Source organism: Lactuca virosa, chromosome 1 (genome assembly GCF_052849685.1).
Source record: "Lactuca virosa cultivar CGN04683 chromosome 1, Lactuca_virosa_CGN04683_v6, whole genome shotgun sequence".
NCBI lineage: Eukaryota > Viridiplantae > Streptophyta > Magnoliopsida > Asterales > Asteraceae > Lactuca > Lactuca virosa.
In genome coordinates, this window is record NC_136426.1 from 42,483,454 (window position 1) to 42,506,187 (window position 22,734).

Below are 22,734 nucleotides of genomic sequence, written 5' to 3' on the forward strand. Positions count from 1 at the left end.
AAGTTTAAGTCTAGAAATAAATCCATATTCCTAGTTCGCTTAAACTAATGCTCTGATACCAACTGTGACATCCCCATTTTCTCGGCAAGAAAAGACCGATTTTGTTTATGCTTTATAATAATCAGAGTACCTCTTTTAATAAAAACGTTGCGGAATTTGTTCCCAGAAAAAAAACATGATAAATACGTTATCAAAGCATTTCCGAAGAAATGTGTTTTTATCCATTTTAAAACATTTGGGATGTCATCGTCAATACAGAAACATAAGCATAAACAGAACTTACATTCATTTACACTAGTGATCTACATATCTTTTAAATCTCTCAGTGTAAAGTAGCTTCATATCGACACCTGTGATACAAATAAGCTTGAGTGGGTCAGGTTGGGAAACCTGGTGAGTACATAGGGTTTTCAACCCACAATAATATAATTATTATGTTCAACATCAAACAATCAACCCAATTACCCATCCCCATTATCTTCTTTACTCTTAAGGATCTTCCCTAAGATTCAGCTATTCCTCATTCATTCATTCCTAAGGAGTATCCTAAGGAATCGACACTAAGTCTGCATAGTCGCCAGGGTTTATCTCGTTTATTGACAGTATCATTTTCGAGAGTCCACCCGCAATACATGTCAATGGGTTTTTTTTAGAGTACACCGGGTGAACACATCGTTCACAACACCTATAGGTTGCGAGCCTGCTAGTGTTCTACTAGACTGTCTAGAATAGTCCGTGGTTGTCATCCATACTCTGCTCGATGACGGGGCCATCGCTTGGGTCATCGTTTGGCTCATCGTTTTGGCTCATCGTTTTGGCTCATCGCTTTGGCTCATCGCTTTGGCTCATCACTTAGGTCATCACTTAGGTCATCGCTTCGCACCATATTTTATCACTCATATATCATCGCTCATCATTCATCTCATCTTTCATCGCTCATCATTTATCTCATCTTTTATCGCTCATCATTTATCTCACCTCTAATCTACCCATGTTTTATCCAACATATTTTGTAGATATAAAATACATATACAGTTTAGATAATTTAAAACATGTATAAAACGTTTCATCCAGCATAGACAACAAATATTCAGACGGGATACACACATAGCACGTAATTTATATAAAATACTTCATATCTATGTGTAAGATGAAAGTAACTATGCACTCACCTGTAAAGGTGGTGACTCGGCACTCGGACAGCACTTCGTTACTCTTAAAACAATTTTTCCTTTGACAAAATATAGTATCATTACCACTTGTTATTATTACTATTATATAAGCGTTAAAACAATACTCTTCACCCACTATGTACAGACAGGGGCCAGACATGAAATACCGGAGGGCATGATCATTTTGGCATATAACACTTTTGAAATCCAACAACCCAGGCGGCCCTTCAAACCGGATTCCCCGTAACGCGAGTGGTTAAAAAGATATTATAACGACACTTATATAACCCATAATAATATATCAAATAATTATTATAAGATCCTAATAACGTTACTATATTTAAATAAAAGCTATATTAAAAATTAGGTAGGCGTATCTTACCTCGAGGGGGTTTGGCTAGAAGTCGGGCTCTGCAGGGGCAGGACTTCTGAGCCGAAAGCTCTTCTTCTCGGAGCCGTCGAGTGCTCCGGGGCTTTCTTCTAGCGCTAGGGGAGTTTTTGGGAGGTTTAGAGAGAGTGTAGAGAGAAGAAAGAATGGGAAAGGTGTGAAGAAAATGAAGGTGAGAGAGGTTCTATTTATAGGGTGAAATATGGATGAACTTGGTGCTACATTTCACCATCTGGTGGCAAGACTTGGGGAGAAAGAAATGGCCAAGATTGTGCCACATCACCCATTTTCGCACAGCACACTTCCGACTTCTAAAATCCGTAACTTTCGCATACGAGCTTCGTTTTTGATGTTATTTATATCCACGCGTAGGTAAAAATAAGATCTACAACTTTCCTTTTGACTCCGTTGGCTAATTCTCGACCGATCTTAAATTTAACAGTAGAAGTCGACTACACTGTTAAATGTCCGCGTAAAATTCATAACTTCTACATACGGACTCTGTTTTCGTCTGTCTTTTTGTCGTTGATTTCCTATTAAGGAGATATTCAATTCTCATTTAGGTTGTGTTGGCCAAAAACCGCTCGATCTAAAATTCGAGTTTCGGGCCGTGCACTACTAGGCCAAATCTTAGAAAAATCATAACTTCCTCATACGAAGTCAGATTTGGGCGTTCTTTTTATGCACGCTCTCGGTTTAACGTATACTACAACTTTTGTTTAGATCACTAAGGCAAAAAGTCCTCTATCGTAAATTCACTATTTACATCGCGTAGTGCCGTGCCGATTTTGTCGCGAAACTTCGACGGGCCATAACTTTTTCGTTATAACTCGGATTTCGACATTCTTTATATGTACGGAACCCTTGTGACATATTCTAAAACTTGGTTAAGATTACTCCTTCTAAATAATATTCCATCAAAAACTCATTTTTGATGCTCATTTTCTCTAAATTGACTAGCCCGGATCTACGGGCGTTACATACGGCGACAATGTCGGCCCATTTAGTTTATGTTTGGTAGGAAGACCCGGGGGTTGGCCCTAGGCACTATGTATGAAAGACCAGGAGGTAGCTCCTGGCACCCAGTATGTTATTATGTATGACAGGAAGACCTGGGGGTTAGCCCTATGCACTATGTATGAAAGACCAGGAGGAAGCTCCTGGCACCCAGTATGTTCTTATGTATGACAGAAAGACCCGGGGTTTAGCCCTAGGCACTATGTATGAAAGACCAGGAGGTGGCTCCTGATACACCTTATGCTCATTAGGTAAGTAGAGTAGTATGTATGTTAATTGTCTTTGTGATACTTGCATGGAAGACCAGGAGGCGGCTGTTGGCATTTGTCTGTAAGACCCAGGGTGTAACATCCCGAGATTTTACAGGTATTTCCAAACCCTCTTCTATCATTACTTTGTCATTTGTAGTCCTTGAGGTTGGAAGTGTAGAGCCAAGCCAAGTATAAGGGCCAAGGTTGCAACCTTGGGTCAAGAAGGAGTACGCTGAGCATACATAAGAGTACGCTAAGCGTACTAAGGTACGCCTTAGTATGTTGGGCGTACACTTGTGTACGTTGGGCGTACTTATATCAGGATGAAACCCTAATATTTAGGGTTTGGGGACTATACAAGCAACATTATGAGCACCAAACCCTCCCTTACCTCAGCCTCCACTGCTTAGAGTCGTTTTCCCCAAACCCTAGCCATTTCCTTGAGTGTGTGAGCTTATTGAGTGTTTTAAGAAGAAGGTGTTGCATCAAGGATTTGGAGAAGAAGATCAAGCTTGTAGATCTAAAGTTGGTTTGTGCCCTAGAAGCTCCAGAAGGTAAAAAGATTCAAACTTTATGCATATATGTATAGATCTAGCCATTTTGCTTTAAAGAACCATTTCTTGTCCCAAAAGGTCCCAAGATGGTGCATGATGTGATTTGGACGAAATAAACTGTCCTTCTAGACTCTTGAAGGAGTTTTGAGTGATAAAAATGAGGTATCAATGGCTTAAGATGTCCCATGCATGGAGTAGGAAGGTCTTAATGGATTAAGATCAAGTATTAAGAACTTTCTGGACGTCCAAAGTGATAAAGTCCGTGACTTTATGGGGCCTAGACACATTTGGTCACTGGATCTGAAGTTTGGGCTTAAGTGCTTAAGCCATTAAGCACTTATTAAGATTTTGGCAAAACTCTACGTACGCCTAGCATAAATCCAGTACGCCCAGCGTACTGGGTCAACCACCCCGATGGTGGTCAATATCAGAACGAGTACGCCCAGCGTACCAGAGGAGTACGCCCCGCGTAAGTCCTCTGTTGGGCTTTTGACATTTGGGCTTCGGGTTTTTGGGCTGTTTATGGACTAGTTGGATTTGGGCCTTTGCTGGACTTTATGAATATGATGTTTTGGGCCAAGTTTTGATAATGGATCTTGGAATTAGGCCCAATTAGGAAGTTGGGCCCAATTTGGTAAATTGGGCCAATAATGGGCTTTGCATAAGGACTTTTAAGGTTATGGACTTGGCATTGGGCCTTAGCCCAATAAAGAGAATGGACATGATGGATTGTGTGGACCCTTAGTCAAGACTGTTATGTGGTGTATTGACTTGGTGTTTATTATGTGATAGTTCGGGATTTCCGGTGAGATAGCAATCAGGGTTTTTCGGTACTTCAGCACTACTTGCGATGTGAGTTACCTCACTTTACTAAGGGGTCTAAGGCACCAAGGTCGGCCCATTGGATATGATATCCTAGCAGTTGGTAGTATGTTGAGTATGAGATAGTGTTGCATGCTAGTTGCTATGCCAGTTAGGTAGATCTGTAGGACTACCTGTATTATTATGTGATTACTTGTATGCGCATTAGTTGTGTTATATGTCGACATATTATGTGGGGTGAGTTGAGGTGATGCTGCTCCGTGCGGTAACCAACAAACCCGGGAGCATTCCAGATACGAGCGGAGGGCCAGGTGGGGCATGCCAGACTCATACTGTGGGCTCGGGAGCATTCCAGATATGAGCTGAGGGCCAGGTGGGGCATACCAGACTCGTACTGTGGGCTCGATGGCAATCCAGATGTGAGCTGTGGGCCCGGAAGGCAATCCAGACTCATACTGTGGGCCCAGGGGTAATCCAGTCTGTAAAGCTGTTGACCCGGTACATGCTGTTATTTGTATATGTGTTATGTGCAGTGTATCGGTATTTTTGTGGAACTCACTAAGCCTCGGGCTTACAGTTTCAGTTTATTGTTTCAGGCACATCAGGTGATCGCGGGAAGGCAAAGACGTGATCATACAGCTCCTCATATTTACGTTTATGTTTCTAGGATATTCTGATATTATACATTTTGAAGACAAGTTTTGTAATGATGAATGGTTTTGAAATGTTTTTAAAAGTTTAAATTTGGCTTGATTTTTATGGGTGTTACAAGTTGGTATCAGAGCCTTGGTTTATGTGAATTGGAGGAACACTTGTGTGAATCCAGTCTCAAACCAAGGAAAAGATTTTCAAAATGATTTTTCAAAAAGGTTTTCAAAATATCAAAGGAGGATGCAGGGTGTACAATCAGCCGGAGCCAGTAAGTAGGCCCCAAAATACCATACGGTTATTTAATATTATGATATGTTAGAACAACATGTTAGTACTAGGCTAGGGATCTTCAGGAATTGCATGATAGAATTGCCTAATTAGATGATGCCTGCTAGCCTAGGGTTTTCTTTATATGAGATTGACATCATTATTGTAGTTGCTTAGTGTATGCATCACGACTGTACATAATTAAGATCTTATAGTCTGACAATGTTTGGTTTGGCCATATTTCCTGTTCTTGTTTGATGAAGGGCTTAAGGTAGGATCAGGTATTCGAAAGTCTATAGGGTTCATCGTTATGTATGGTTAGCATATACGAGTGTTGCAGGGTTGGTGGAAGTTTCATGGATGGGTGCGTCGTGTGAGGCCGGGAGGCCAGTTATGAGATATTTAGCATTCCTCTAGGAGTGAGGCTTGGCAAGAAAGACCACGTGGCGGCTCGTGACATAACGACAAGACTATGTGCGGCACATAGCACCTTATTTGATTGATATGTATGGCTCACAGTATGTATGACATGTATGGCCCAGTTGATATATATGGTATGTGGAATTTGGGGAACTCACTAAGCTTCGTACGTACGGTTTACAGTTTTGGTTTTAGGTGCCTTCAGTTTTCAAGAAAAGGAGCTCCGAACGATCGCAACGCATTTACCCATTTTACTCCGCATTATGTGATCTTTGGGATTAGACTCTGATATTTATTTTAAATGAAATGTTTTCAATGTTTGGGACAAAGTTATGAAGTGTTTTCTTATATTAAAAATGAATTTTTTGGCATTGAATTTTGGGATGTTTCATTATTGGAAGTGTACACATATGACCATTATAACCGGTTATGACCGGATGTAACCTGCTACAGCCGGTCATAATGGTCATATGTGAACACTTCCAAAAAGTTCGTTACCTAGACGTGTACAAAAAAAAAGATAGTTACCCAGATGTAAACAAACCGAAAAATTAATTACCTTAATATGTCTATTTCCCTAACCATTTACTAGAGACGGCCTGTTCATTTTAAAAAATATGTATAAAAAGTAAAAATAAGCTCCTAAATATTTTTTTTACATAGACAAAAATCCTTAATAAATCGATAATTATTATAAAATTAATCAAAATAAAAATTTATCACTTATCCTTAATTTGTTGCTAGTAGTCGCTAAATAGTGATGTATCAAAAAAAAAGTCTTATATACAACACTGGTGATGTACGGTGGTCCACTTTGTCTATACTCCTAGTCAGTCGTCATATGAAGCAGTGATTACCAATGTTTTAAAAACCGGTTTTTTAATTGAATCGATATGGTGACCGGTTCCCGGTTCAACCGTCGGTTCAACCGGTTTCTATAATTTTCATTTTTTTTTTCATATTTTCCGACACACATAGACATCCACAAGTTTAAACATTAAAAATACATATAAATACAAGTTGAAGATCAATCCAAATACATTAAAAACACATAATTGTAAGTTTTACATCAATCCACGCACATCAAAAATAAAATAAAGTATAATATGGAAACAAAATATAGTTTTAGATGAATAGAAACGCATTACAAAACTTTATAACATTTACCATGTGTTGTTAATCTAAGAAATCTAAATAAACATGAAAAAAACATCCAAAGTTTGTTATGAAAATGATTTATTTCCATGTATTTTTATTTAATCTAACTGGTTCAACCGATTTTTTGTAAAAATCGACCGGTTCATTCCGGTTCAAAAATAGACATAAAACTGATGTTAGTTGAACCGTTCCCTTCTCTGGTTCTTGGTCCAACCGATTCGACCGACCGGTTCAAACCGGTTTTTAAAACATTGGTGATTACTTTGCTAACAATAAACAAAGTAAGGTTATTTAATTTTTTTTTTTTGTTAACATATGGTTATTTTAGTCGATTTGCCCAAAAATAAATAGTTTAAATACTTTTCCCAAACTTTGTTGTCTCTACAAACAATTCAAAATGCATAGACTTTTTAGATCAGTTCCAAGTCTCCCTTGTTTTCTTCCTTCTAGATTTCTAGATAACGTAGCGTGAGTGTAGACATCCTTTATTTGTACCAAAGAAAAATCAACGCTCCTTTCTTCCTTTCACATTCAATGCGCTTTATAAAACAAAAACAAAAACCCGCGATTAAATCATACACCAAGATCTCCAACGATGGAGATTCCGTATCTATACATCTCTTTGCTACTGCTTCTGGCCTCCTACCTTTTCACATCCCACTTCCGTCGCAAATTCTCCAATCTCCCACCAACCGTCTTCCCAACCCTCCCCATTATCGGCCACCTATATCTTTTGAAACCACCATTGTACAGAACCTTTGCCAAACTCTCCGCTAAGTATGACCCCATCCTCCTCCTCCGCCTCGGATCCCGCCGTGTCCTTTTGGTTTCATCTCCGTCTGCCGCCGAAGAATGCTTCACCAAGAACGACATCGTCTTCGCCAATCGCCCTCACATGCTATTCGGTAAGATCATCGGCAACAACTACACCAGTCTCGTTTGGTCGCCCTACGGCGAGAACTGGCGCAACCTCCGCCGCATCGCTTCAATCGAGATTCTATCTATTCATCGCCTCAACGAGTTCCACGACGTACGCGTAGATGAAGGCAGGTTCCTGATCCGTAAACTGCTTTCTCATTCTTCCGCAGTGGATCTGAAGTCGGTTTTCTATGAGCTGACGTTGAACGTGATGATGAGGATGATCTCCGGGAAGAGGTATTTCGGCGGCGATATACCGGAGGTGGAGGAAGAAGGGAAACGGTTCAGGGCGATACTGAGCGAGACCTTTTTGCTCTCCGGCGCTGCCAATGTTGGCGATTACTTGCCCTTTTTGAGTTGGTTCGGATTGAAGGGATTGCAGAATAAATTAAATGCGTTGAAGGAAAAGAGGGATGTGTTCTTTCAAGGCTTGATCGAACACATTAGAAAATCGAAAGGGGAAAACAGCAAAAAGACGATGATTGAAGTTCTATTATCTCTACAAGAATCAGATCCTCAATACTACACTGATGAAATGATCAGAAGCTTCGTTCTGGTATGATCCTCCTTCCGTTTTTGCTCCAATTTTTAGTTTTAATTTATTATCTCAAATCCATTTTATAACAATCACAACATAGCCATAAAATTATATGTACAAAAGAACATATTAACAGTTATGTCACACCAATGACTTCCAGCCTAGCTGGGAAGAGGCACTGGATTTAATACCCACTTGGGGTCAGAGGTACCGGGTTTAATACCCAGTTTGGCTGCCTCTTAAACTTGTGACACAGGTTGGGAAATTTTCCCTGGAAACCCTATGAGGGCTGGGTTTGCCCTGTAAAGTAGCTCGAACCCGGGATGCTCGTTGAAACATTCGAGTATGCTACCGTTTAATCATTTGCGGTTTAAAAAAAAAACAGTTATGTCAGAGTTCAACTTGTATAGTGAAATGTTCAACTTTTAGAGTGTTATTAAAACTTAAAAGTTAGTAAAAAACAAATCTTTCCTTTTGGGGTTTTTTTAGAAAGGATGATCTTCAAGAAATCTTAATTAGCTTTTCGCCGAGTGAAAAAGGTAAAGTACGTAGTGGTTGAGACTTTGACGCATGGCTAAATTAAAGTCGTATACATGGATAGTCAAACTTTTGACTTATGAATTTTCCTTGTGTGGGTGGAAGTGGAAAGTGGAAACATAGAAATTAATCTTTCTTGTCAACATTGAGCAGCTTATTTTTGACTCCTTCCTACACGAGTACTCAAAAGTCTTTATATCTTACATTAGTTTTGTCGTCATTTGTTGAGCAAAAAGAATAATTAGATACAGACTTTTTGGTTGATTAAAAATTTAAAATAGAACCCAAGATTTGATTCCATCACAAAATATTCTTGATATGATTCATAATTATTAAATGAAAAACAGCAGGGGAGTTAATTCAGGTGTTTGGTTAGCAATAAAAAAATACAATCTAATCTAATAATAAATAATTGAATAACTTTTATAATTGTTTATTTATTTATTTATTTTGAATATACATAACTTTTAGTAAAAAAAATTAAATCCTTCCACCCTTCCTATAAATGTTGAAATCCATCAACCACAAAATTTGAAGGAATATGACGAAATCAAATTCCGTCACCATAATCCACAAACTAAACCAAACATATGACAAACAATTCGATTATATGATTTTGGTGATTAGGTCCTACTATCAGCCGGCACCGACACGTCAGCAGGAACAATGGAATGGGCAATGTCACTTCTACTAAACAATCCACAAGTCCTAATAAAAGCACAAAACGAGATGGATACAATCATTGGTACAGACAGACTTATTGATGAATCAGACGTAATCAACCTTCCTTACCTCCGTTGTATCATAAACGAGACCCAACGATTGTACCCAGCGGGCCCGCTACTAGTCCCACACGAGTCATCAGAAGAATGTATTGTTGGGGGTTATAAAATCCCACGTGGCACAATGTTACTTGTCAATCAATGGGCCATACATCATGACCCGAATATATGGGCCGACCCGGAAAGATTCGACCCGGAAAGATTTGAAGGGGTAGAAGGGACACGAGACGGGTTCAAGTTGATGCCATTTGGGTCTGGAAGGCGGAGTTGTCCTGGGGAAGGGTTGGCTATACGGGTTATGGGGTCGACTTTAGGGTTATTGATTCAGTGTTTTGAGTGGGAAAGAATAAGTGAAAAGATGGTTGATATGAGCGAAGGTCTTGGGCTTACATTGCCTAAGGCTGAACCTCTTGTAGCTAAGTGCAAACCACGTCTTGAGATGAAGAATATACTTTCCCAACTGTGAAAGGTGTTTTTGCTTTGAAATTATAGATATTTGTATGATAAATTGTAATCGAAATAATGACTACATGATTGATCGATTTGTAGATTAAGTTTTGCTTGTTTATAGCATCTATATTAACAAATCATTTGGTTATCCAACTATATCCCTTTAATTTTAGAGTAAATTACATGAATGGTCCCTATGGTTTGGGGTAATTTGTACGTTTGGTCCCTAACTTATTTTTTTTTAACTCGGAAGGTCCTTACAGTTTGTTTTTGTTGTGCATGGTCCATGTCTTACCTAAAAAGACTATTTTTCCCTTGATTTTTTAATTTATTTAAATAAATTGGGGTATGTAAGGTAATGTGAGGTTGTTTATTTAAATAAATTAAAAAATCAAGTACAAAATAGTCTTTTTAGATAAGACAGGGCCCAAACGTGCAACAAAAACAAACTGTAAGGATCTTTCGATTTAAAAAAGTAAATTTGTGACCAAACATGCAAATATCCCCAAACCATAGGGACCATTTGTGTAATTTACTCTTAATTTTATGCACATAATTAAAAGTTTGAGTGTCGTTAACAGGCACACTCTTTGTCGGCAGTGTATTCAAATTATAACATGCCATAATTTGAACTATCAAGTCAATAATGCTAAAAGGAGTGATGACATTCTTTGCCTCCAACATTGCTTGCTACCTAAGCTTTTGTAATTCTATGCCATTTCATGCCTCAAGGGAGAGAGAAACCACCAGAATGTGTCCTTCATATCAAATCACTGGCGGACGAATATGTAGCAGTAGGTGCATTCAGATTTTTTTCCCGATACCCAACCAATGGGTTCGGTTTTAAAGTGGGGAAAATACCATAAATAGACAAAAAAATGGGGGTCAATTTCTAAATTTAGTCATAAAAAACGATTTTTCCAGATATAGACATACATTCCGCGGAGGACCCTCCGCGGACCTCCGTGGAATGACGTCATCTCCGCGGACAAGCTACAATTCTGATTTTTGAATCGATAAAAGAATGGTCCGCGTACACCCGCTGCGGATACATTAATACCTCCGCGGAGCGAGTCGTTTGGCCTTCATAAATACCTCCGCAGAGGAGGTGACGAGGAGCTCCGCGGAGAGATTAATGTCTCCTCGGAAGTGGTGGTTGCAACGGTTTTTAGGGGTTTTTTTAATATAAACTGTTGTTTTTCATTTTTTTAGGTCGATTTGGTCGATCATCTCTACAAAATAGATCAGTTCTTATTCATTTCATTTTAAAAAAAAAAGTATGAGTTTTGTTATTTTATGTACTGGGGGTTTTTGGCAGATAAGTAATGGGATTAACACCTACGTTAGACCAAAGTTTAACAACTTAGGTTTACTGCTTCCGCCAAATTTTGATCGTCGAATATTGTTTGATTTGATCAAAATTAAGGCTAATGTGTTCAATAGTAATATATCATTATCATTTCAACACCCGGTTCATGGGTATGTTATGAATATTTTAGACGAAGCAGATGTTCATCAACTCAGAAATGTAATTTCTGAAACGAAGGAGATTGTGCATTTGTATTTAGAGGTGTTTCAGGGATTGGTCGAACAGACAGAAGTGGTTGACAAGATTGTACCATACAATGTTGAAAACGTTGTATTTGATAATGTTGAAGAGTGTCCATAAGAAGAAACTGTGGCAGTGAATACGGTTGAAGAAAAAAATTTATATGAGTTTGGAAGACTGACTGACAAAACTTTGTCAGACGATGAAGAGTCAAATGAAGGATGGTCAGAAGATGAGTTCACACACGGGAAAAAAGCTTCAGACATATTTTACGGTATGCCTCCCATACCTGATTGTCTTGATCCTATTGTTGAACCCGGACCATTTCACAGTTTAGGTCCAAATGATGATATGTTTGTTCGTCAAACATATGATAACAAACAACAACTAATATTTGCTTTGAGTCTTAAAGCAACCAGAGAAAAGTTTCAGTTTAAGACCAAACATTCTAACAAAAACCGTGATGAGGTATATTATGAAATTGAGAACTGTAGTTGGCGTTTATATGCAAAACGCCTTGATCCCACTGATGAATTTGAAATCAGGACTTTCAACAACGTGCACACATGTTCGTCATTACAAATACACCCTAATCATAAGCATGCTAATAAAAAAGTGATGGGTACTATATTGCATAAGATTATGGGAAAAACTCGTTCCAAGGTTTGGAGGCCTAATGAAATATCAAGGGATTTGAATGCTTTGCTGGAAATCAATGTAGATTACAAACAAGCTTGGCGTGCAAAACAATATGCTATGGAACTGTTGTTGGGATCCTCTGAAGAATGTTTTTCCAAACTTCCTATTTATTTTCACAATTTGAAGAGGCATAATCCCGGTACAGTGGCATATATTCAAACAGATTCTGAAGATTGTTTCGAGTGTTGTTTTTATGCCATTGGGAGCACGGTAAATACAAAAAACTTGTTGTTATTTAATATATAATTTATTTAAACAAATTATAGAGTGTTTATGTGTTCCATTTAAATATATTGCAGATACGAGCGTTCAAACGATTTTGTCGTAAAGTTATAATTATGGATGGTGCCCATTTGAAGGGTGATTTTAAGGGAACCATATTGCATGCAGTATCTATGGATGGGAACAACCAGATACTGCCCCTTGCGCACAGAATATGCAAAAAAGAGAGTGGTCTTACTTGGACATGGTTTCTTGAAAAGTTGTATGAATGTGTTGCTGATTGTCAAGAATTGACTTTTGTAACTGATAGGGCCGATGCAATTCGGGTTAGTATTGAAAATGTTTTCCCACATGCTCATCATGGCTTGTGTGCTTTTCATCTACTAGGAAACATAATACACAAGTTTGGGAAAAATGATAAAACGAAAGTGTTGTTTTGGAGGCTTGTGAAAGCTTACAAAAGAAATGTTTTTGAAGAATTATGGTATAGATTTAGTTCTACTAGGCCGCAAGTAGCAGCGTATCTAAGTGAAATTCCCCGTGCTAAGTGGACTAGAGCATATTCGCTGTCGAAACAGTACGATTACATGACCTCGAACAGTGCAGAGTCCATGAATGCTTTATCTGTAGATGCAAGGAAGATGCCTATAATACCCCTTCTTGAGTTCTTCCGTCGTATTTCACAGGAATGGTGTAACAAGCGTCGCATCGAAGGAGGTATGAATTTAATTTGGACTTTAATTAGGTCGAATAATAAGTTAATTATATATATCTTCTTTACAGATAAACGTTCAACAGTGCTAACCGAGTGGGCTGAAAAAGTAGTTAGTAAAAATGAAGAGCGTACGACAGGATGGTCCGTTTCTGGTGTTTCAGATGCAATATATCAAGTTCATGATTTCAAACATGGTGGCATAGTTGATCTGAGGCAAGAGAGTTGTACATGCAAATATTGGGAAAGAACTGGGTTGCCTTGTGGTCATGTCATAATGGTCTTGAAGCACTTGAAAAAAACTAACTTCGGACATCTGGCTATAGATGCTTACAAAATGGAAACGTACCGAAGTACGTATGAGGAGCCGGTTTACCCCCTTCCAGAACCGTGTGATTGGGAAATTCCTGCTGAGATGATGGTTGTTAAACCCCCGATAATGGATACACGTCAAGCTAGTAGACCGAGAAACAGAAATCGTATCCCGTCACAAGGTGAGGAACCTATAGTAAGAAGGTGTAGTAGATGTGATAGTACAACACATAATGCAGCGACTTGTCCGACATTAGTCCCAAAGAAACAAAAAAGGCTACAAAAAGTAGTGCGGCATCAGGTAGTAACACAAAAGGGAAAGGGAAAGGGACAGAAGGGACTCAGGAGACGCTAGAGATGCACGGGACACAAGAGACGCGTTGGACGAGTGGGACACAGAGAGAAGACTATTGTTCAAAGTTTGATTTAAATGATTGATGTTGTATTTATAATTAATTATGTTTTGTTTTATAGGACATTAATTTGTGTACTTTGAAATGGTGTGTTTATTTTAAAGATGATGGGTAATATTATGATTATATTAGTGCATAATTACTAGTAGAATAATAACTAATACTCGAAGATAATACATTCAACAAACCAGAAACATATAGTAAACGTACAACAACAGTAATTAACTTAAGGGAATTGCAAAGGATACTTTTCTTTCTCCATTGTTATGTAGTCGTCCCTAATTTTTATTTTATCTTCCATACGGTCCTTTTGGCTACCAAGTTCTATCATTTATGCATCCTTGTCAGCAAGCCATTTTTCAGACAGTTTGATATTCTTCTTACTTTTTTTTATCCATTCCTCATGATCTTTGATTTTGTTTTTAGTAATCGTCATCCTTTCCTCAACCTCTTTGCACTCCGCCGCAATGAGGTCACGACGTTCTGTGAGAGCTCGAGATGAGTCTTTATCTTTTTTTTTTGTTCTTCAGCCCATCGTAGTTGTTGCAAAGTATCCTCCGACATATACGGCTCTCTTAAATTTGGTGATGGGGCAAGAAAAGGGTCGATCAGATCACAATAGAAACAATCAACTTCGTTGCACGAGCAAATATACAAAGTTGAAGATGAACTCATTTTAAATTTAAAAAAATTTATAACTCTATACCAAAAATCCAACGACCATCCATGACTATATATAGTCCCTTCCACTCCGCAGAGACCTGTTGTCAGTCCGCAGAGCTTTTTGTCAGTCTGCAATAATGTTTGTCAGTCTGCAGAGCTGTTTGTCTAGTCGTTGTCATCCATACATTACAATTATGGGAATACAATTATTTATTTAAAGGTAAACATTTTTTTATTAAAAAGTGAAGAACGCCAACAGACCATTACAAGTACGGTTAACATAGAACCGAATACAAACTAATATTCGTTGTGATCCATACAATACAGTTCAATTGAATTTTCGTGGAGGTAAGACCACAACACTTTCAACTGGTATTTCCCAATGCCTAAGGGTTGGAATAGGATTGAACGTCTCAGTTTGATAAGCATTTCGATACACCGCTGTACTTAACTTTAAATTTACCATTTGATGGATTTCTGCAATTTCGAGTCTTTGTAGTGAAGCTATAGCATGCTCACAAGGTATACCGCATTTTTGCCATTTACCGCAACTACAAATACCACGGTCTAATTGGACAGATTCGGTTGTTGAATACTTAGTCACTTCATATCTGTCGCCAACAATATGCGTAATCCTACAACCATCCGAGTGGATAAATCTTTTATGAATCACCTTAAGTGCATAAGGGGTTAGAAGACCATGAAAATCCCCTGTGAAATGAACTAAATCAAAAAACAAAAATTATGATGTCATAACGTATAATAACATATCAATTCACCATTTGAGTGATGTCATAACTAATAATTACCTCCAAACGCAGCACGTTGAAGATACACTGCTTGCATCGAGTCATGGACCATTTCAATGATTGTTGTTATTGGAAACTCATGCATGTTTGTTTTAAACCAATTGACAACAACGGGAATGTCAATGAATTTAACATTGAAACGTACTCTTGGAAAACAAGCCCGTACCCATTTTGCAATGGGAATATTGTCAAGCCAATGAAGATCATTCCCATTAACCTCATTTTTTAAGTTGTTCAAACATGCATAAAAATGAGATAAATTATACGCTTTACAAGTCTTCCAGAACAACTGCTCTACGACTGTATTGCTTCCGATGGAAGCGCGTATTTTCTCGGCTATATTTTTACAACAATAGCCATGATATGAATCAGGGTAGACTCTTTGAACTGCACAGTCTATAGAATCAGACATATGGCTTATGAAACCAACTTTTGTATTGTCACCTAAACATTCTTTAAGCCTCCTCATGAACCATAACCATGAATTGTCACGGTTTATGGTTCCCAAAGCAAACGCTATGAGAAGGGGTTCATGATTTCCATCTAAAGCAACCGCAAAGTACATGGATCTTACATACGCCCCAATTATAGGTACTTGACCAACGAATATGATTGGTATCATAGACGTGAGAAACGTACGAATCTGTAAGTCAATATAAGAATATTAGGCATATAACAACTTGAAATAACTAAATATTTATTTACTATAAGGGATTACATACCACGCATCCCAATGCCACGAAACAAATTTGGAAACGATTGTACTGATCTTTCGTAATGTACGTGAAGGTGTTAGGATTGGTTCTTTGCAGATTATGGAAAAAAGTCGGTAGGCTGGAGAAACTTTTTCTTAATACCTGATTGACTGAACTCATTTTCACAACTTTCGACACCTTGTAAAATTGGAAATGCTTGTCCAATTTATAAGGAATTAGTATACATTATTCCGCAGAACTTACTTGTCAGTCCGCGTAACTGACTTGTCAGTACGCGTAACTTATTTGTCAGTCCGCGTAACCTGTTTGAATGTATGGTTTTTAAACATGGGAATTATTTTTCATAATATAAAGGATAAATACCATATTACATATAAATAAAGCAATACAAGAACAATACAAAACACAGTACTAGTTAAAAAAACGGGACATTTTTCAAAAGATTCCAAGGGGCTTCATACTCGAAACTCTGTCCGTTGCTAATGGATTTGTATTATTGTTTAGCCGCCTCCAAGATGTCTTCCTCAGTATCATTCACACGATCGTCTTCAATCTTATTATAAAGACCGTTGAATAACACAACTTCTGTTTTCAATTCATACCATTTTGCAGCTATATCAAGCATGTTGCGATGGTTTTCTATGGTGGGTTCAGCGTCAGTGTTGAACGTATTCGTTAATAGGACCCAAAACATTCTATCCTCCAAACTGGTGTTCTCGTAGACATTAATATATGCACGAGTTAGAAGCAAATACTCGTTAGCGGTCCATGGGTTTGAACCCATAACCGGTGTTCTCGTAGACAAACTACATGAACTAAAATAGATTAGATGAAGTGATACATAATTTTTTGTCTTTTTATATAGACATGACGTCCGAAAATATCCAACGATCATCCATGACAATATATAGACCCTTCAACTCCGCAGAGAGCTGTTCGTCAGTCCGCGTTACTGACTTGTCAGTCCGCATAACTATTCGTCAGTCCGCATAGCTATTCTTTAGTCCGCGTTACTGACTTGTCAGTCCGCATAGCTATTCGTCAGTCCGCGTAGCTATTCGTCAGTCCGCGTTACTGACTTGTCAGTCCGCATAGCTATTCGTCAGTCCGCGTAGCTATTCGTCAGTCTGCGTTACTGACTTGTCAGTCCGCATAGCTATTCGTCAGTCCGCGTTACCTATATTTTTATATATAGTAAAACAATTATCTATACGTCCGAATTAGAGGTAAGGGATCATTTCACAAAATGGCATCCAATGTACTAACGTCTTCAAATGCAGCTAATCTGTCTAATGCGTCTGCTCCAACAAATGGTACATCTCCATGGACGACAACAGAGGTGTTGGTCCTAACACGATGTTGGATTACCGTTTACGAGGGTCTGCTGGTAATAGCTCCCCTTAATTGCCTTCTTGGTGATGAATGTTCCCGCTTAGTAGCTTTGTTCAACTATAACGTGGGACAAGGAGAAAAACGACTAAAACCCGATATTGTTAGTAAATGGATGAATTTAAAGACTAAAGTCACATGGTACAATCGATGCTACAATTATGAGAAAATGCGATGCTCTGATGCTGATGATTAAGAACTTCTTGAATACGTGAACGGATATTACCTGTGCCAGTTTGATGAAATTGAGTTCGAGTATACGGACGTTTGGAATCTGGTTAGAAATAAACCCTTTTTCATGTAGACGACTCTTTTATTCGTATTGTTTTATGTAATGTTTGTTAGTCGTTCATCTTTTATTTGCAATGTTTTCTGTAATGTTATTATGTTATTTCAAATGTTTGTTTTGTTTTTAATGTATCGTAATATATGTTGGTGAATTATGTTTCAAAAAATATATGATACAAAAGTTGTTTATATTAAACAAAACTACTAAAAACAAGTATTTCATAATAATGTATACAAACTTTCAAACATCAAGTTATTTAGTATCCCAAATAATATTTGCCATCCTATTTCTGTAGAGAAATCCCGCATCCCTACATGGCTTATCACTCTTCACCGGTACCCCCGAAGCAATCATTTCCATATACATGCTTACGAATACTCCACAATCCCCTCTATTAGTAATATATTCTTGTTGTGGCGCGTCTACAATATCAATAAACTCCACAACTGCGTTGTCTTTGTGTCCATCGGGGAAATCCTTCCAGTAGTCAATCGCATCTAGCTCTTCAATTATACTATCCCCAAAACTTTTGAATTCTCCACCAGTCAAGTACGTTGTGAAGTAATTCATACATCGTGTTGAATCATAAATGTGTACTTTCCAAATATCTAAATGTAGCACTGCCAAAAACCAATGAGCATGAGGAACGTTTATGGGGAATAGAACCTGCAAACAAAAACAAATTTAATAGTCATTAATTCGTTTCCTATATAAAATAAATAATTAATAAACTTAACTAACCATATCCACATCCTTCCATTTAGGATGGCCTCCGACACCATTTGCAATATTCCTAAGAAAATATGTTTTTCCGTTTTGCAAATTAAGTTCTTGAGGGAATATCGTCCACCTTGCGTTCGCCGGCCGTCTTTCCATGAGCAAGGCACTCCATATCGCAATATGCTGTACATTTTAAGATAAAAATGTTACCGTTTTTTATATAAATTATCGTCTAAAAATGTAGTTAAAAATTATATTTAACGAATGTTACCGAAGAAATTAACCACCCAGCGTCAGTAACTGCAAGTAACCTCGACCAAAACTCCACATCCAGTGTGAGCATATGCAGCCTATATTTAGTGTTTAGGTTGGAAGAGATCCTATTCCATTCTTTCCAAAAAGTCAACGTACTGGCAGCTTCAACACTGCCGAGCAGGAGATGATTTGAAACATCATTACTCTCTTCATTAACAATGTCTTCATTTGCTTTTTCAGGACTCTTCACCACTTTTTTTTTCTTTGCTTTGGTGATTTTCTTCAATTTTTGTGTGGATTGCATCTAAAAAATTAACATGTTAAATAATTATCAATACGTTAATATTTTAAAAATATACCAAATTTAAAATATGAGTTTTGTACCACTGTGAACGGAGTCCGTTGATACCATGGAACACCCCTCTTTCGTTGCGGCCTAACAATAGGAGTCATTTCTTTTGTGTGATGTTCACCCACGTCCGATGACGGCTCAACATGTTTAGGTGTAGACTCAAATTCCCCCTCCAAACCATGACTACCTATATTATCATAGTCAAAATGTGTATCATGGGGATATTTTTCTTCCTCCTCTTCATTTATTATCTCTTCCTCCTCTCGAAACCCTCTGTCTGGTTCAAAATTTGTGTCGGGTTCATCTTTTTTCTGTAATACACGGTCTACTTTAGAACTTAAGTCAGCCACAACGCCTAGTAGACGCTTCACTAATGCCTTTGTGCTTGTCTTCTTCTTCTTTACCAATCTTGATGTGGCGTGTGACATATAACTTGTTTCTGTTTCAAGATGTTGCGAGGAAGAAGCATTTGTGGCAGATTCAGTCGAAGATGTTTGTATTTCGGACTTGTACATCCTTCTTCGAGCAGGCGAGGCAACATGAGGTGGACTATCCCGGACGGGACTATATTGTCGTGGGAGAGACTCTACAGGGTTAAGAGTCCAATTGACATAACGAACATAAAACGACAACATCAGCTCCTCCGGGTTTGCCACGACATTAATAGGTTGGTTGTTAGGCTGCAAAAATCAGATTGTTAGTTTAACATGAAAATACATTGGAATTTGTAAATATAGATGATTGTTAATATAAAAACCATACCACAGACACGTTCATTATTCGACAACATTGAACCCAATTCAAAGGTGTTTTACTTCTCCTCGCCCTCATCCGTGGCAATTCTGTCGGCGTGCGTATATAAAACTTGGTTGCCTCTAGGAACGTTTCCAAAATCCATATCTATGAAAAAAATGTAAGTATCGTTCTATTATAGTATAAAAAACTAAACAATGATAACTATTAAAATGCATTAGATACTAACCTTAAACGGAAGCATAAAACCGGGAACGGTATACTTATGTACTTTCTTCGATTCGGGATTGACCTGCTTGAATTCTCTAAACTCTTCTATTTTCTTAAACATTCCACGCATCATTCGCGAAGTATATTTCCAGAAATACGCACCCCATGCAAACCTGCAATTTTCAATTTATTTATTATAATTAGTGCATTGCATACTACTGCGGGAATGTCTGTTTTAAATGTAATACCTGTTCCAATCATCTATATTATCAGCAAGCTTGTATACTGTTGCAGGAATGCCCGTTTTAACGTCCCGTCCGTGTAGACCCTTCAACATAAAAACAAGCTGGATAAGCATCACATCATCTTCATCTTGTAGTGCCAAATAATTCGGGGACATAATTAAGTCTTCTAAATCTTTCAGCCGCAAACGTGCATCAGAAATATGTGGGAACAACCGAGCACGGAGATTTGAATTTGACTGGCCCTTTTCGTCATGGAGTAAATCCACATAAGGACCAACTTTTAAACCACAAATCAGAATATATTCAATTTCACCAAAACCCAACTGGATCCCCTCTATATCAAACAGAAACCTCCCCATTTCAAATATTTGTTGACACCTTGCTTCGTGCAACATCATCATATGCACAAGTAAGGGATCACCATGTGGGATATGCATTCCTAAGAATATTCCAAAGGGGGAAGCTTCGAATAATACTCATTGTGATTGTGTTAGGCGCGGAAAATAATCTTTAATGATAGACCCCACACGCCTTTCAAAGTTAAATCCGTTTTTTGATTGAGATCTTCGTGCTACACAACAAAAAAAAACATTATTTCATTTATAACATTAGTAATTGAAAATAAAAAAAAATATTATTCTATTATGAAATAAATAGCAACATACTTAAAAGCAGGAAAAATAAAAATTGTGCAAAAACCATCACTCCGCGGAGGCTAGAGGTCATTCCGCGGAGGCCTCTCTGCGGAGTGACATCTAGCCTACGCGGAGGCCTGCAAAGTTGGATTATAACATTCCGCGGAGGAAACACATCACTCCGCGGAGGCACCCTCTGCGGACTGACGTCCCCCTCCGCGGAATGGATCATCCCCAAAAACGGTTCTGTGATTTGTAAACCTAAAAATCCTAAATCTGTATACATATTTAATGTAATCAAATGGGTTTTCCTCTAATTTGAATCATATTCGACATTTTCGACATTAATAATTAGATGAGAATGTGAGAAATACCTGAGAACCGTATCCATCGGCCATAACATCGGGGAATTCGGGGTCCATCGGTGACGGAAAGAGCTATGCGACTCGATTTTGCCGGATTTGAAGTCATCGCCGGAGTTGAAGTCGTCGCCGGAGTTGAAGTCGTCGCCGGATTTAAAGTCTTCGATCAAAGCCCGGAGGACCCGATGCGGACTGACGAAGGGGAACGGGGACCAGTGGGGACCAAAAGAGGACCCCTTCGTTTTTGTCAAAAAAATATGGTGGAAATTACCAAAATACCCCCTCTTCGCGGAGATTTAATGGTTCCGCGGAGGGTCCTCCGCGGAATGTATGTCTATATCTGGAAAAACCTTTTTTTATTACTAAATTTATAAATTGACCCCATTTTTTGTCTATTTGCGGTATTTTCCCTGCCAAAATAACCAATGAGCCAAAATAAAATGAAGGAAATGTAAGCAGCTTGTTTCAAACTTATAACCTGTTGTGCATTAACCCAACGCCTTAACCACGTGACCACGACTCTACTTCTATCTATAACACATGGAACACATATATATACATATAAAATGTTGCTGGTGCACACTAATTAAAATTAATATTTTTTACATTAACACAAAAAAAAAAAAAATTGAATAGTTGCATGGGATCCCTCAAGACACTTTATATGTTCGGTCATGCATATATCTTACAGATTCAACATAATTTGAATATAAAATAAATAGAAACCGACATATTTTATATATTTAAAACATAGTAAAAAGAATCAATTATAGAAATAGCCCCTACAGTTTGGTGGTTTAAACCAAACTTTAACAAGTTGATAGCAACAATGACTGTCTATAGGAGAAATTGCAACTCTCATCCTGGCTTTGATAAAAAGACAATTTTATCCTTTTCAATTTATGTTTTTTTTTGTTTACTTGCTTATATTAGTTAACTAGGTGTGAGACCCGTGTATTACACGGGTTGATTTAAAAAAAAGATTAAACATTAAAATATAAACAGAAAACATTTTTTAATGTACAACTTTAAAATAAGAAAAGAAAAACGTATTTATTGCAATTTAATATCATATATATGATATTTAATACTTTACATATATAAGTATATGACTTTAATTTTAAAAATTGAAAAAACCAAAAATTGACAAATAGATAATATTTACTTCAAAAATACCACAAAATGACAAGTGTCAAAACTCATGAGAGCTTGACATGTGGCCAAAAAAACCTTTATTTATTAAAGAGGATATTATAAAATACAAAGGATATATTTTTTTTATCTCACCCGCCCCCGCCCCAGTTTCATTAAGGACGCATAAATCAATCGTTCATCGTCCCATTGTCTCTTTTTTTTCACATCTAAAATCCATTTGTTGATGGAAACAAATTCAGATATTATGATTAAACTATTTTTTTTTTCAAAAGAGGTAGATCACAAAAGCCCAATTCTACAAACTCATTACCACTAATGTAATACTTCATAATTAAGATCTCATTACAAA

The 22,734-nt window shown here is 37.7% G+C and overlaps 2 protein-coding genes across 2 annotated transcripts; one reads left to right on the forward strand and one right to left on the reverse strand.

Annotated features, from left to right (window-relative positions):
• Positions 1-7,179: 7,179 nt before the first annotated feature.
• LOC145113097 (cytochrome P450 81Q32-like) lies at positions 7,180-10,073 on the forward strand. Its single transcript, XM_079049227.1, has 2 exons — positions 7,180-8,174; positions 9,321-10,073. Exons 1-2 carry the CDS (start codon positions 7,296-7,298, stop codon positions 9,939-9,941), a joined length of 1,500 nt encoding a protein of 499 aa, XP_078905353.1. The 5' UTR covers positions 7,180-7,295; the 3' UTR covers positions 9,942-10,073.
• Positions 10,074-14,823: 4,750 nt separating this feature from the next.
• Positions 14,824-15,869, reverse strand: LOC145113298 (uncharacterized). The gene is made up of 2 exons (XM_079049409.1): positions 15,305-15,869; positions 14,824-15,218 (listed from the first exon to the last, which is right to left on the reverse strand). Exons 1-2 carry the CDS (start codon positions 15,867-15,869, stop codon positions 14,824-14,826), a joined length of 960 nt encoding a protein of 319 aa, XP_078905535.1.
• Positions 15,870-22,734: the final 6,865 nt, after the last annotated feature.

Bases quoted from the DNA above. Each gene is read 5' to 3' on its own strand.
- LOC145113298 (XM_079049409.1), bottom strand. From the start codon at position 15,869: ATGTACTTTGCGGTTGCTTTAGATGGAAATCATGAACCCCTTCTCATA. The intron at 15,219-15,304 runs GTAATTATTAGT...TTTTTGATTTAG, and splicing joins TCAACGTGCTGCGTTTGGAG to TTCATTTCACAGGGGATTTT.
- LOC145113097 (XM_079049227.1), top strand. From the start codon at position 7,296: ATGGAGATTCCGTATCTATACATCTCTTTGCTACTGCTTCTGGCCTCC. The intron at 8,175-9,320 runs GTATGATCCTCC...TTTGGTGATTAG, and splicing joins TGATCAGAAGCTTCGTTCTG to GTCCTACTATCAGCCGGCAC.